Source organism: Coturnix japonica, chromosome 8 (assembly GCF_001577835.2).
Source record: "Coturnix japonica isolate 7356 chromosome 8, Coturnix japonica 2.1, whole genome shotgun sequence".
Taxonomy (NCBI): Eukaryota; Metazoa; Chordata; class Aves; order Galliformes; family Phasianidae; genus Coturnix; species Coturnix japonica.
The window spans coordinates 10611737-10628042 of NC_029523.1; the positions used below are offsets into that span (position 1 = coordinate 10611737).

The following is a 16306-nucleotide window of genomic DNA, read 5'->3' on the forward strand; positions in this document are numbered from 1 at the left end:
TCTTATATTTTGTGGTATGTGCTGCATAAGCTTCTCTAAGTAGAATGGCATTAAATTCAGTTGTTTTTTAAAGACAATACAATTGGAAAGAGCTGCCTTATTTGAGTGTCTGAATTAGTAGAACCCCCTTCCCCCTGCCCCAAGCAAAAAAATGCTGCTGCCCTGAGCAAGTTTAGATTTTAGTTCAAATCTGAGGACAATCCTTGCCTTCGTGTCCTCCCTTTCTTACTCTGATTGAGAAATTCTTTGCTGGTCAAAACTTGCATGACGTTAGCCCTTTGTAGGAGCATATGATTGCCACATATTCCATACATACTCTCGACATCATTTGCTTATGAGAAAAGACTGAGTCCAGGGTCTGTTCAGCCTGAAGAAGACTGAGCGGGGATCTTATCAATGCTGATAAATATCAGATAGATGCAGCCAACTGGATGGGGCCAGGCTCTTTCTGGTGCTGCCCTGTGGCAGGACAAGGGTAATGGACATAAAATGAAACACAGGGAGTTTGACATGAATGTGACGCAAGTCCTCTTTACTATGAGGGTGACCTGGAACAGGTTGCCTAGAGAGGCTGTGGAGTTTTTTCTTTGGAGATATTCAAAACTTGCCTGGGTGCCTACCCATGTGACCTGCTTTGTGGAACCTGCTTTAGCAGGAGGGTTGGACTCAATGATTTCTAGGGGTCCTGTCCAGCCCCTGTGACTCTCTGGTTCTGACTCATGACATTGACGATAATAAGTATTATATTGTTTAGATTGGGTGATGGATTCACTTTAAGAGAGCTTATTTGTTCTTGGATGATGCATGTATTAAAAAAAAAAAACAAAACACAACTGCCTAAGAATCATTTGTTTTGTAATATTGATTAAGGGTTTCCTATAAAACATGAACTTCACATTTGTATATTTTTGCTGTAAGCAGTGACTAAAGCTAATGTCAGTTCTGTGTAATTGTGAGTGTCAGGATCAAAGCTAAAAAGCAAAAAAGGAGCTGTTCCTTAGCAATTCTGTTTATCTTCTAATTCCTTCTAGGTTGTTTGCGTGGTAAATAATTTCAGGGGACGTCAGCCAGAACATGAACATTCTCATATGGATAATTTGGCCCAGATGCCCATGATCAGCATACCTCGAGTAGAAAGCCCTTTAGAAAAGGTAATGTCTCAATTTCTTACAAATAAAATAAAAAAAATATGATTTTGTACTACAACATGCTAGCAGGAGTCTCTTGGGCCTGAGTAACTGCTGCGGTGTGTTTAAGTGTTTTGGTTTTGTTTCTAGTAGCAAAAAATCTGGCTTTGCAAAATGATGCAAATGTTAGGCAAGGTTATATCGAAATAATACTGTGAGCAAACAGTCACTGAAAACATTTCAGACGTTTTTACAAGAAGGAAAGTTAGAGCTACAAACACAAAGTTTTATAGCGATGTTAATTTATAATCGCTTTCTGTCATTACTTATTAAAATCTCTTGTTATACCCGTGCTTGAAGATAGTAAACAATCCTAAACATATTAGGTCACTGAAAGTATGTTTCTATGGCATTCATATTACTGCTGACATTTTTTCCAATCAGTTGTAAGAATGTTTTTAACCATTTCCTGGTCTGTGCGGGTCACTTGGAATGGGTAGAAGTTGTCCTTTAGTGAGATTTGCTGCCAGTTGTAGGTTTTTTATTTATTTGCTTGGAGGGAAAGAATCGTTACAGAATAATCCAACATGTCTTTTTGAACCAAATGTGTCTAACCTACTTCTACTGATGTTTTGTCATAAGGAGGTCACAGTATCATTTGCTTGAACAAGAACAAGCATTTAGATGATGTGTATCTTCAAAATAATCCATTCAGTAAACTCTGTAAAATGTCAAAACAAAACAAGATGTCAGTTGACTTAGGATATACCATATTAATATGCATGTCTTATTTATGTGCTAGGCTCTCGTACAATAGAAACCATTTGTGTAGCTAAAAAGCCATCATAGATCAAAACTGTACATTCTCTGATAATTCTGCTTATAAGAGCTCTAGTTTGGCTGCTGAAATTTTGTTTTTATCCTGGGGATTAAAACCTAATGTTAACTTAATGTTTCTATCTAATTTTACACCATCTCATCCACAATAAACTATTTTCTTTTTCTAATACTAGGTCTAGGAAAGATGAAATGATGTGGGGAAAGCAATGGGAGGGAGACTGCAGAAATAATGTTTGCCATGCTTGGTGATGACCACTACCATTTGTGAACTTTCCAGAACTCTGTTATATGAATGGGAGGCTTTCCCTCTGTATTCTTGTCTCCAGTGACAGTGGAGGGCAGCTGTTTGCTGTCATAGGACTTCTCACTTAAATCAGGGAAGGGATTTGTGTGCTACTTGTCTTTTACCTACTCTAACCATGTGCAAGTTACTTTTTGCTGCTTCTCAACTTGTGCTGTTCTAGTTATACAATCTGAGTTCATAAACAATCCTATTTGGCTTATTTTAAAATTGTTTTTCTCTATTCTCGGTCTGAAAGCTCCTGTGCCAGTATTAAAAACAAAGTACTGTCATAAATTAGCTACTAAGAATAAACAGATCCTGCCTGACTGAAGTTAAGGCTGAAGTCATGGGCTATGGCAGTCCTGGGATGAAGCAGAGCTGTTCCTCTGTTACCAGAATTTTAAAATAACAATGATATGGGCATTTGGTGGTGGGCAATTTAAAGTTGCAGCCCTAAAGAATGACTTCATTAGGAAATACATTCCAGATGGGACCTCTCTTTTTGCTATTTTGTTTGAAAATTACTCAAACATCAGTAAGCATGTGGTCCATCACGCTGACCTGGAAGCACCTCATTTTGTGTTTCAAGGTCTGCTACTCATCTGTTGCAGTGCTATTTTGCTGCTGGAGAATGAATGTGCTTGATATGTTCTCTGTGCTGTCACTGTCTGAGTTCTGGAGGAGGTCAAGAGTCATCTATGAAGTACCCTCAAGCAGAAATATGTGTACTTGGAGCATTTATATTCTGCTGGTTAATGACAAGTGTAGATCACTGTTTGCATGCCACTTGTTCTATTTCAGTGTATGCGGATGATTAAGTTCTGCAGAGGTATCCACATCTTATGTACTTAAAACATAGTTGCAGAGTGTCTCCTTGAAGTATCTTGCCAGAGCTGGCTCAGCAGTGCAGACTTCAAAGTTAATGCTTTCACCTTAACTACATTCATCCGTAGATTTAATGAAAAGAGTGAAAGCCAAGAATCCTCATCACTCACCCATCTGCTTCTTTTTCTCTTCTGCCTCTGACCTTCATCATCTCTTATAAGGCAATTTGTGTTTCAGTCAGCTGGCACTCTGCTGCAGGTGAGAGGCCCACTTTCCACCACAGTCAAGGTTTTTCTTTTTTCTGTATTTCTTTCTTAATTTTTCTTTCTGTTGCAAGAGTTTCTGGCAAATAGGAATAGTCTGGGTAACACTCAGAAGTTTGAAGTTCAGCAAATACTGTCACAAACCTCTTTCTTCTTTTTGGGGGGAATCTCTCCTTATTATTTCATGCTGAAGTCACTTGAAATTGGTCAAGGCTTACAGAGGATTGGTACATGTCTCATAGTGGCTGCTGACCCTGCTAGCCTTTTTATGGAGGTATTGTAGCTTTGAAAAATCAAATAAAAAGGAAATATGGAACATATGAGGATGAACTGAGGTGGTAGATGAAATAGTTTATAGAGGTTTTAGAAGAAAGTGTTGCGTCAGGATAGGCACTGTAGTTCATCTCCTATGGGATGTTTTCTGTGTATGATCATCGGGGCTCTGCATCTGCTCAGTATTATTTGCACACTGCTCTGTTTAGCAGCTGGGCGGAATTCATCTCCAGAGCCTCTGCCTGGCATTCCTTAGCATTGTATCTTCTCTTGGCATTGTCCAAGCCATGTCCGTAAAAACAGTTGCAGTGAGGTTGCTTATATTTCACCAGTGGGACTGATTCTCTACCTACCTGTGAGATAGAAACAGGTAGTTTGCAGTTGTTACCTTCACAGATGGGCCAGCCATAGTAGCTTTGGTAGAGTTTGGAATTTCTTTCAATGTGACCTTGATGGTTATCATACCAATAACCAGTAATTGTTAGGGCTAATTGTTTCTGAAGTCTTGTTGAATTTGACTTGTTCTGTTGTGTACTGCCAAAGGTAATGGTGGAAATGAAACGTTTTAACAATAGCAAATATGGGTGTAGACATTCATTCCTCTTAAATCTGTGATTGTGTTTTAAGACTGAGTAAGCTTTTTCCCTTCCATATTTCAAATGTAATGTTTTTGGGTTTTTTTTCTGTTTACTCCTCCTTGATTGTCCATGAGATACTGAGGTCTTCAGTGCTGTGGTACTAAGTAGTCTGTCACAGGTGTGCTTTGTACACAGGATGACTGGGCACTGTGGCCTGGTCCCTGGGCTCTCTGGTGAGGCTGATGTCTTATCATCAAGTTCGCTGGCTGAATGCAAAACACAAAGATGTTTTAGGTCATTGTGCTGTGAGAGAATGGGGGAGAAGGCTTGTGTCTAATACTGCTGCTCTAAGATATTTTAGTTGAGAAGTATCCAAATATTGTTGTGTTGACATCCACAAGAGTACAAAGATATCTATATAGGCTGTGTTTTAGCATGTGCATGTGTGTTTCCAGCACAGCTTGACTAGAGCCCACATGCTGACATGAGCTTGTGGGTTGGCTTTCTGATTTCTGTGGTCATACTGATTCTCTTTAACAATACAGTGTGTTAAAGGAGACACGGTACAACACTGTTTCAACACAAAAAGACACTAAGCAATTTTGTTCCAGTGTTAAACACTTGAATTGGCATTCGTATCCTACATTTCTGCTTCAGTCTCTTTCTATTAGGGGATGAGAAAAGAAATAGTCATTTCTGAATGCAAACTGTGACCACAATATCTAACTTTCAAATAGAATTGTATTTAAATATAGAAAAAGGAACAGTATGTTCAGTGACCTCCTCAAATATGCATGTTGTAGGTGCTAAAGAATCAAGGTGTTAGTAACAACCAAGAAGATCTCTTGCAACAAAGCTCCCTCAAATCGTGCCTCATTAGGTTCTTCTCCTGGATCTCAGGAATGGACTGTTCAGATCACCTGCACATAAGGCAATAAACGTATGTGCGCAGGAGCGCACTGAAGTGTTTGTGTCTGGACTTGAGGCAGATGCTGGCAGCATTCTGTGCAGGTCTGCAATCTTTTAAAAGAAATCTTTCACTTTGGACTCATTATTTTCTCTAAAAATGTGACTTGTTCAGCAAAAGCATAAAATAGGCTTTGCTGAGCAGGAAGATCTTTACAGTAACTCATCTATAGTTACATTGTGCCTGAAGTACTACTGTACTGTTTTTTGAATTAATAAACACCACTGAATGAAGGACTGCAGACTGTTTTTCAAAATCCTGTTTTCAAAATTGGAAAAATCTTTAAGATGATGACTATTACAAATATTTATAATTGTATTAATGAGTGCACATCAGGAAAAAAAAACATATTAAGAATATTAAATATATCCAATGAAAACTGAAAACCAGAATGAAACTTGCAATGCATTTTTTCAATTATTTGACATATTAGAATAGCTTGTAAATAGAAATCAACAAAAATCTTAACAGTAGATATACAGATATGAGTCATTTTCCCCCAGAAACCTGCACTCAAGGCTTAGCCTTTTAGGCTTCCATTTTTCTGCTAGTGGTGTGGGAGCATGGTTGTGAAGCATGCTTTGTTTGTGGTGTTGACACCAAGCTGATGCTGTAGATTTAGAAAAAACAATACAAAATCTGACATGTTTGTCTGTGAAACTGACTGCTGAGCAGACCCTCAGCATGCCATTCTTCTGAGTGCTGTAGGTAAAGTCACTTCCCACAGAGTGGAGAAGCTGAGTTCTTGTGCGTGCTTTTTGGCTTATCTCTTGCACCTGTGTGAATCTTTGGCTGGTGATGGTTAGTATCTCACACTGAAATTTGTCGCAAAGGGATACTTGGTTGTTTGTTGGGTTTTTTGTTGTTGTTTGTTTTTTGTTTGTTTTTTGTGTATGTGAACTGTCTCAGAAGAGCTTATTTGTGGTTTTGCCTCAGAAGCATATGAAAAAGCATGAATACCCAGACAGCTGCATGAAAGAGTATCAGTGATTCTTGCCATTTAGAAAGTCATTACTTTTGACCTAGTTATGCATCATCTTTGCTTAATCTGTTGGAAATGAATCAAAACGTCTTCACTGGAGTCCAAATCAATTGCTCCCTAACTGGGAGCCTAGCATTTCTCTCTGAGGATTTACTGAGGAATGGGGATTATTTTTTTCCATATGATTCTGTTCTCTGTGTTCTGCATATGCTTCCAAGGATGATAACCAGCTTGTTTTGGAGGTATAGCTGGCAGGAGTGCTACATTCACCTTTGTCAAGGAATAGCTACCAAACCCTGAGTTAATAGCACTTCAAATAATACTTGGTTATCTGCATCACTGGAAAATGTGTGAGAATATTGTGTAGTAGGAAGCGAAATAATTGATTGGAAAATGTGTGGGAATATTGTGTAGTAGAAAGTGAAATAATTGATTAGAATAAATAATGATCAAAACACTTTTTCTTCAGTTCCACATTTTTCAACTATTTAGCTTATTAAAAAAAAAAAAAAAAGTAATTTTATTCTGATGCTGTTGTTTTCAGATCTAAGTAATGAAAAATGCCAAACTTAATAGTAGCCTCACGGTAACTCCAGGCTCACTGAGGTTACCCAACACTTCTTCTTTGCTCTGCTGAAAGCAGAAGACCAATAACTAAAATGCTTTAAAATGCTTGTATTTTATTTTCCAATTAGGAAATCTAACTTTACTTTTATGCTGCAGAATCCAGATCTGTAAACACTAACTAATGGCTAATATTGTTTACTGAAAACACTTTCACAGGCTGATTGCTTTCTTTCCTCACACTTAAAAAAAGTCTGCTACCTATGGCTTAATCATTGCTGCTAATTTTAAAAAAGGAAAGTTCTGTTTTGGAGAAAAAAGTACATAGGTGCATATTGTGTGGTGTTCTTCACCTTTTAAGGCTGTCACAAAATGTAGCAAGGATGTTGCTAGAGCTAAAATCCTTTATAATCCTGTATAGTAAGGGAGAAAAAATGATCTCATCCTCCTCTACCCCATACGGCCATAGGAAAGCATGAGGAGGAGAGATTCCTTTCTGTAGTATGAAAATCTCCTTTGCCCCCCGGCTCTTTGAAGACTGACGGACAAATATCCAGGCAGTTTGAAGAAGAACTGAGAAACAGAAACTGTTTCTCTCCAGCAGTTTCTATGGTATGTGGTAAGGGAGTTGTTGAAAGACTTGGAACAACTTCCACTAAGCAAGAAAATGGAGATGCATCCCACCCTCTAGGAGTTACCTAGTCCCCCCCTTCTCTTCAGCTGGCACGGACCTTCTCCATTACATTTGAGTCTCTTCCTCCCAAATGTCAGCAGAGGCATTTGCTCAGGTTAGAGCAAGAAAAAGTGGCAGAGCTCCTTAGGATTCTGCAGTTTTACTGCATAAAGTTTTATGTAGTATTGAGACACATCTTTGTGTTCATAAGGATTGTTCTGGTGAAGGAAATGGGGCTCGCATTGCAAGTGAAGAAGACAGTGATTCAGAAGAAGAAATTTGGGACACAAGTTCTAAACTGCTGAATGCCATTTTGTTGTCCCATGTCATGTCATGCTTGCTTCTGTGCCATCAAACTCATAGGGAACAATTCGTCTTTTTGAAAAGCATTAAAATTATTTTAACACCAAAATATAATGTTATAGCCTGCTAGAAACTGTCCATTTCTAGGCATTTTGCTTTGAACTGTGATTAAGAGAAGAATAAAATCACAGCGAGTTCAATTTTAACATTTTTTAAACAATATGTGTAAAACTAAAATATTGTTGAACCCTTCCATCTTAGTGCTTTCTTCAGTTCAGTTACATATACAGTCATCCAGCATTCAATGAGAATTTGCTGTAGGATTGAGTGAGAGCACTACAATGAAAAACAGCTTTATTTTCATTAGCTTGCAATATGCGGCAAGCATGAGACTGTCACTAATGCAGAAGATGCTACAGTTTTCACAGTGGTGACTGATGTCTGCACGTGTGGTTTCTGGGTTTTTATTTCTTTGTTTCTCCTTTAACTTGTAGAACCACATCACGGCCTTTGCAGAAGTCACATGATGTTGATGCTGAGGTATATTCACTCCATTGGACTTCATCTCTTTTCACAGCCCACTCACGATAATTCCAGTGTAACAAAACCAAGAAATTTTTAAAGTCCTCTTTCTGACTTGATTTTTACATCATTAAAATGAAACCTACGTTTTGAAGATTTCTTAAGTATTAGAACGTCACTTTACTTTCTAGCAAAAATATTAACTGTTTACTTTTTGATGGAATGGGGCAAACTAAGCACTAATTACCTTTATCTGACACTACCCTCTATTTTGGCTTCTTGTTGTTTTTTTAATGGTTTGTGCACCTATTCCAGCAGTACTCCATATTTTGATTTGAAATTGATTTTTAAAATCTGCATTTTTAATTCAGCATGAATTTGTTTCCATTTGAGGCAGTTTTAGTGTATAAAAACTAGAAAAATATTACCTTCTGTATGAAAATGCTGTTTGCACATTGTATTATGCTGTATTCCATGTAAGATATCATTCAAACAATGTTATATGTAAAACTGGTGCTTCTGCTTTTGAAGAGAAAAAAAATGCCAATTTTTACTGTAATAAGTATTGTATCATAATTAAAAGTTTATTTATTTGGATATTTTCCTGACATAATTGTAGTTGAATTGTTGATTTGTAGTTCTTGAATGATATATATGTATCTAGGTTAAAAGAAATGAAAATTATATAGAAATGTTGATCACTGATATATTCGTTAATGCTATCCCATGAGAGTTTAAGGGTTCCATTCTTAGCTCAGCATATCTGATGGGAAGCCCTGCTATCACAGATCATTTAAACAAGTTACTGAAGGAGCCCTGCATCTTCTCCTCATATTTGTTGTATACTCAGATACTATGCTGGGAGAATAGGGTGCTAAGACTGGAAGAGGGTCACTGATATAGTGAGGAAAAGTGCACGTGCTTCTGTTGGAGCATATATGGAAAATAAGCAACAGCTGCATTAATTTACTTCAACTGGAGTGACCAAGACAGGCAGAATTTATCTCTAGGAATCTCTCTGTTTCTGTTTCCTTTTCAGGGCCATGTTCTTGCAAAAAAATCCTCAGTCAGATTCTGCGTTGCTGAAGGATTTTTTCCTTCAACGTCAATGATGTTGTTATATCATTGTTATCACTGTGAAAAATCAAATTGAGCCTCCCCTTCAAAAGACAGCCTCACTGACTATTCATAGTGAAGCATTGTAGATGCTGGAGATACTCTTAGCTGCCAGAATGTTTTCCTCATGCAACCACAGTTGCAATGCTAGCACTATAGACACGTTTAAGATAGAGACAGATAAAGAAATTCAGTGTGGTCCTTGAAACGAGTCCAGAATTCTAGGCCTTAAGTTTTCCATAATTCAGTGCATTTCCTCTGCATTAATCTTTAGTAGAAGATATTTAAAACATAACTGTAGAATTGGATATATATTTTTCTATGTTGAATTTTGATGTGTTCCTGCATAGTTATCCATGCATTTTCATTTTAACTTGTCTTTTCACTAAATGCAGCTACCTAAATATTGCTTGGCAAGCAGGGCAAAGCCAAGTCTTCTTTGAGTGCAGTAGAGCAGTATATCCCATGAAGTCATCATACTAAGCTGAGAATTAGAGAATAAAGGAATACATCAGCAGGGGAAAAAGTCTTAGAATAGAGCCCTTAGCTACAATAGTGTTACTTAGGTGACTGAAAATCCACCTTTATTAGGCTACCAACTGTGTTTACAAAATTGTAGTAGGTCCAAAGTTTGTATCACCATGTGAGGCACACCTACCCTTCTCTTATTAGTATAGCTTTTTAGGGTCTGAGGTACTAATGATCTCTGTGTGTAGATTTAAAAGAAATTCTCACTCATTTTTGCATGGTAGCAAATCTATGTTTTTTTAATATCTGATTTATAAGATTACCAAGAGATTCTTTTATGTTAAAAGAGATGACTCTTTTCCACTGTACTGTATATCATCAACTTGTAACTGGTCTCTTTCTCTCTCAGGATCTTTCCCAGTCAAATATTTGGGTTAAATTTATCATATTATCTCTGTGAACCAGCAGTGAGAAAACAAAAAGAGAGACACTCTGCTGTATAATGTATTTTTAAATAAAATAATTTTTCAATCATGTGCCGTGTATTTATTTTAGATATCTGCTTTAGATATATGTTCATGGCATACATACAATGAAATGATGATTTTAAAGGACAGCTGCATTTGGTGATGTATTTTCACAATTAACCATTAGTTCTCAGTTGCCTTCCCTTAGAGGTTGTACTGGTGAAACTGAAAAGCAGGAGTGGAAGAACTGTATTGCAGAAGTGTCTTTTGCCCGTTGGTGATGGACTCCCTCCAGGATGTGGGCAGGTCAAGCTCCAGATCCTGCTTGAGTGATTTGTAGAAGAGGCAAGAGTTTACCTCCCCACAGTTGCAGTGCTCCACTGCCCTTGAGCTTGGGCATTCGCTCTTCTCTGGACTTTCAATAGGAAATGTGTGTCAAAACACAAGTAAGTTGCTATTTTCTAACTAACATGGCTTTTTGATGTGATGGTTGTTATTCAGAAAAATCCCAGTGAAGAAAACAAGAATCATCCCTTGCTCAGATAAGATTCTAGCCCAAAGTGGTTCCCAGTAAAAATTTGGTATTTGAACTATTTCAGTGGGTTTGAGTGCATTTATTTCTATGATCATTGTGGTCCTTTTGTTTTTATGATCCCTATGGACCTTTCTATATGTGCTTCAGTCAAACAGCTCTGCTCTATTTATAAATAAGATAAGCGTCTCTAATGTTATATGCTGTGGTGTTCCTGAAAGAGGAATTCATAAGGCATATGGGGACACCAGCTGGGCTCATATCCATACCATTTTAGATTCCCTTATACGTATTCTGTTGTTTGTTCGTAATCATGAACTGCATAAGACATACGGCAATAGCATCTGGGCTCACATCATTTCAGCTTTTAGAAATGTTCTTTTTAACAATATGTATTAAAAGAGGATAATGTTGCTATTTTTCAGCTGCAATTTTCTCTGCTATTTGCTATTGCTGCCTAATTTTGTTGCTGTCCAAGATCACGAGTATGACAGTCCATTTGCATGTTATGTTAGCAGAGAGCTGTTTATACTCTTCTGAAGTCTAATTTTGGTATTTCTGAGCCTTGCCATGTTGAAAGAAAAGTGCAGTACATTTTAGGAACAGCCAACCTGAGCCTACTTTGAGCAAATACATCCCATGCAATCTGCATTGCCTTGGCCTCAGGGATGCTCAGGAGTGTTTACAGGCAGGAGAGCTGAGGACTGGGATAGGGGAAAAAGCCTCCTCAGCCCCTTTGAGTCCCTGCAGCCTCTCTCTAAGTGCATAAGAGATCTGTCTCTGATGGATAATTGGACCTGAGTGCCAGATTTTCCTGCCACAACCTAGCACCTGTCATGTCCCCTCAGGTACCTCTGGTACTAAAGGGAGAATCTGGACAGATCAGGCAAGATAGCAGCCCTGACCTGAGGGCTGCCACATATGAGTGTGGCTGCAGCTGGAGCCAGTGGCTGCCATTTTCTCTTGGGCAAGCAGAAGGACAAAAGGATGGGGACCTGTCTTGACTTCATCTTTTTAGACCTTTCCCTAGCTCTTTTAGCTTTCAGAGACTTCCACAAAAGAAAGTAGTAAAGGAAAGCTTGGCAGATAGATTGGCCTGTATTATCCCTTATGTGGATGAGTCCTAAGCCTCTTATTTTGCCAGAGGATTTCTGCTGTTCTAATATTTTCCCTAGTGACTATAGCCACAGTGTGTGGTAACCAGCCTCCTGAAGTGATCTCATCAACAGATTAGTCATCACAACAGGCTCTCTTAGTGGGTGAGGTTTAAAGCACTGCACTGGTGCTTGGAACAGAACTGAGTATAGCATTCCGGGGTCACCTGTGAGGCCACTGAACCCATCCTCTGGGACAGGGTTTCAGGAGAGCCTCCAGCAAGGACTTTGGCCCCATAAACCAAATTCTGTGCATCAGTGTTCTCATTTGACGACATTCAGACATAAATAAATAAAAATAAGAATCCAAACCCTTCTTCTGGCAAATCCCTCTGTAAATAAGTGTTATGCATAAATATGTATTCTCTGTATCTATAGGGATCTCATGGTATTGCTGACTATCTTTGATGTAGTTCTGAGTGAGATTCTTGGATACTCAGGATTGATCTGGTGTAGGCAGATATCCTTAAAAAAGAGAGTAAGCATGTCTACAACTGTAAAATAAGAACTTAAAGAGCTACAGAATGAGAAAGGATGAATTTCAGGAGCACGGAAAATGCTTTATTATACACATTAGCAAATTTTAGATAGATTTGCTGTGTTTTTCTAATTAAAATTTTTGGAAATACCGAAGTAGAGAACTGCTATTCTTAGTGTGCTCTTTCTGCTAATAAATTGCTTGCTGGTTCATCCCCTGTTGCTACTGTTTCTTAAAGAAGCAGCTAGTACTCCTTCCTTAGCAACCTCTATTTATGCTATAGCAACCGACAACTTAAACATATCTATTCAAATATTCTAAAAATAAGTCTGATGCAATAAGGATGAAACAATCCTTCAGGAAAACAAAACAAAAGCCCTTTTGACTTACTTGAGGCAGAAGGTTTGAAGCTAGTCCTAGCAGGAATACAAGACCCTTGCATTCTGACAGTACTTGCAAAATTGTCAAGACGTGGCGTTAAATGTTTTTGAGTTTAATACCCTGTGTGGTTTTTTTTTGAGAAAACAATACTAAGATGTAGTCTTGGAGCATGTAGTTTTCCAGAGAGAAATAGAGAATGCCCTTGTTTTCATTATGCTTGTTCCACAGAGTTACATTCTAAGAAGGTGAGACTCTGTGCAGAAGAGGAGGAATAGAAATGCTAAACAAACTATGTGTTATCAATGGAGGGTAAGAACACTCTGAGTCATTTTTGGAAGTAAACCAAGTGAACAGGGACTTAGTAGCAGCTGATAATGTGACAGTTCTGTCATCCTGTGTCTCCCATGGGAATATTTTCTACTTAAAATGTATACAGTTCTGCCAACAAACATTTTTCTTATGAGAACAAATGCAAGATGTTTGATCTTCAGTTCTTTGTCAGATTAAGAGAAGCTGGTGCTCCCATGGCACTGGACATTAGGCTGCTTTTTATTTTCTGCCTGGCGATCTGCTTTTACAGCATATTTAAAATGAAAGAGCTGTGTTCTACTTTTTGAAGAGAATTTTTTCATCAGAAATCTGGTCACCTTTGTGCAGAGGTAAAGAAAATCTCTCATGTATGATTTATTTTTAAAATTTGAATTGGAACTCATTTCTTCTGTTCAATACTACAAAACTGAAGGTAAAAGCTGCTCATCATTGAGAGAGAAGGTTGTCTACAGGTTGAAAGGAAGAACCAGCCTTCCTTGAGCATCACATGGTTTCAGTCACCTACGAGGCTCTTTGTGGCATGCTTGATCTCAAGTGGTTTGATTTACAAACGCAGCACTTCAGTACGACTGTTGTTTCGTTTGGAAGGAAAATTGCTGAATAATATGCATGTCAACACAAAAAGAAATAATATTTAAACTCGTCTTCATCCTCACTGGCCTTCAGTATATCTGCTCCTATTTTGTGGCTCTGTGCTCTGTCTTCGCTTTTTCATTCTGCTTCTGGCACCTGTTTTTCTTATTAGATGCTGCATAGTGCTGTGTCACATTGTGTAATAACCAGCAAGTGCAGACCCTATAGATAGTGATCCAACATTTGTGTTACAGCCATAAAAAATGGCCTGAATTTGTCACAACAGTGACAAACTAAAGGGATGGCAAAGTTGTACAGGGCCACGTGTATTATGCCTTCAGCAATCTAGCAGAAAAAAAAAGGTCAAGAAAGGTCTGGATAATGTTCAGCCTATTTGTTTGTGCAGCTCCTGGTGGGAGTCAGAGGCCTTGTTCCAGTTTTAGATAGGAGGCATAGTAGGAGGGTGTAAAGGGCAGTTTTACGACTTCTTATTTGTTACAGTACAGACCATATGTTTTTTCATTCTTGCAAATGTCTGTGATATTTGGAAGTAAAACTTCAGATATGATGAATGGCCCTTTCCGAAGAAAGCTTTTTATGTGGAACTTCTCAAAGGAAATCACCAGAACACTGAAGATGTGCAAGATACAACAGACAAACAAGAAATGTCATTCCTCCCTTTCAGCCTGCTTTTGTCCTTCTAATTTGAGAGGTTCCTGTTTGAAACCCACACCCCACCCTGGTCAGGCTTTCAATTAGAGCTCCAGGGCAAGCCAGAAGATGTGAATCCAGCACCTCCTCTCCTGCTCAGCTCTCCTCTCCATGAGACTCCACTCCAGCCTGCACTCATAGGCTGTTAGCAATGCTCCAAACACAGCTTTTGCATTAGCTGTGAGGAAGACACAGGACAGCTACAGCTTCCTTTGTCACTGCTGTTGGACAGCTAGAGCTGATATGTGTAGCCATCATCCTTCCTGCTAGGGTAAAAGGGATACCTAATTTATGCAAGACAGCAGATTGTGGAAGACCAGGTCTTAGTTGCTGATAAGTATTTACACATTTGTATTCTTAGGCTTCCTGATAGACTAGCTGTGACAGGAGGCTGCAAAGTCGTGCCATCAGTGGCTAGCCCCAGAACAAGGAAATGCTCTTTCACCTGCCAGATGGAGGCTGGATTTATCATATGAATTTATCAGCTGTTTCTCCCAGAAGCTTTAAGATGTCCTGGCATAGTCTGCTTCCAGGACAGTATGTTGTCAGAATAGGCTTTCAGTCTGTTGTTTCTTATTCCTTGAGTAAGAGATAGATGTGATTTCCATTAATTCTCTGTAACAGATGCTGTCTTTTTTTTTCTTTCTATATATATATGTGCCTGTTTCTTATTCTTAATTACTTTTTGAACTTATTCACTCTTCCACATTGGGCTCTTATTGCTTTTACTACCAGATGGCATAAAGAGCTTTGTGTTGTACATTAATCTAGCTTTAAAAATTTTCCATTTCCCTTCAGTGTCTGTTCTGCATTTTATGCTTCAGCAGCATTTGGTGTTGATTTACAGGTCAGAATTTGTCTTAAAATATATAATGGACCCATAGATAGCTTTGCTGTCACATGTAACGTCTAGGCTCTCATCTCCCTCTGGCAGTGGTAGAACTTGGAGGTTCTGCTATTTGACACGTGATTGGGTATGAGTTCTGTTTTCAGTGTAGAGGTACAGGCAAGGAGAAGTGTGAGACTTGCCAAAAGCAGGGGGAGCCCTCTCTGTCCTGGCAGCAGTGTGCTCATGTCTCCTTTTTGCATTTTCTCAGTGTCCTTGTGGCTCTCCTGGTGCAGTCACACAGATGGAGGAAGCTCAGTTACAGGCAGGAATGGTCCTTTGGGAGCCCTTTGCTCCTGTACAAAATGATGGCCACAGTGAGAGCAGTATTGTGCTGTTCTAAACACTTCTATTTCTTTATCAGATTTAAGTAATGTCAGAAACACGGAGGCTACCTAATGCTTTTTAATTTACTGTTGTCTACTTTTTCGTGCAAACATACATTGTGATGCTTTGTCAGTGCAAGTATTGTCTTACCTGTTTTCACATCTATTCTTCAGATACAAATGTCCATGTTTTTACCAAGAAGAACAATATTGGCTCTCTTCTCTTGTTTTACTCCCATTCTGTGGTGACTCCCGTGTTACTGTTAGTCACTGTGACTTCAGCTGCATTTTAACAAGGACCAGTACACATCAGCAGTAGTACTGATTGTGACTGAGTTTGCCTTCTTGCTACATATTTGGTTACAAGTGTGATGTGGTTTGTTTCTGTTAGACTGTAGATTCTTTGTCTGTTAATTGTCTGTTCCTGCAAGGCACCTCATTGAATTGAGATTTTGTCACAAATGGGTCCTTTAAATATCAACCAAAATCTTTGGTAGACACATTTGTCTGTCCCGCTGTTGTGTGCAGTATCTGCAGACATGGAGCTGTGGACATGGCACTGAGATGCTACAAGTCAAAATATGCATATGAAAGGCCAGGTTGCATGAGCATCTTGTCATGTTGTAAAATGGTGATGCTGTGAAAAGGATCACGTGCAAAAACAGTAAAGGTGAGAGAAAGAAG

General features: G+C 38.6%; 1 protein-coding gene across 9 annotated transcripts in view; it reads left to right on the plus strand.

Annotated features, from left to right (window-relative positions):
- The window catches only part of PLPPR5 (phospholipid phosphatase related 5), a 169403-nt gene extending 159085 nt beyond the window's left edge, over positions 1 to 10318 (plus strand). For 8 of the 9 annotated variants that reach the window (XM_032446248.1, XM_032446251.1, XM_015870093.1 and 5 more), the window contains 2 exons: positions 1032 to 1151; positions 8173 to 10318. In XM_032446248.1, coding sequence (XP_032302139.1) covers positions 1032 to 1151; positions 8173 to 8205 — 153 coding nt within the window. In that variant the 3' untranslated portion in view covers positions 8206 to 10318. Of the gene's footprint in view, positions 1 to 1031; positions 1209 to 8172 lie in introns of those variants that run through there. The other variant, XM_032446249.1, reaches the window with a different exon arrangement.
- Positions 10319 to 16306: the final 5988 nt, after the last annotated feature.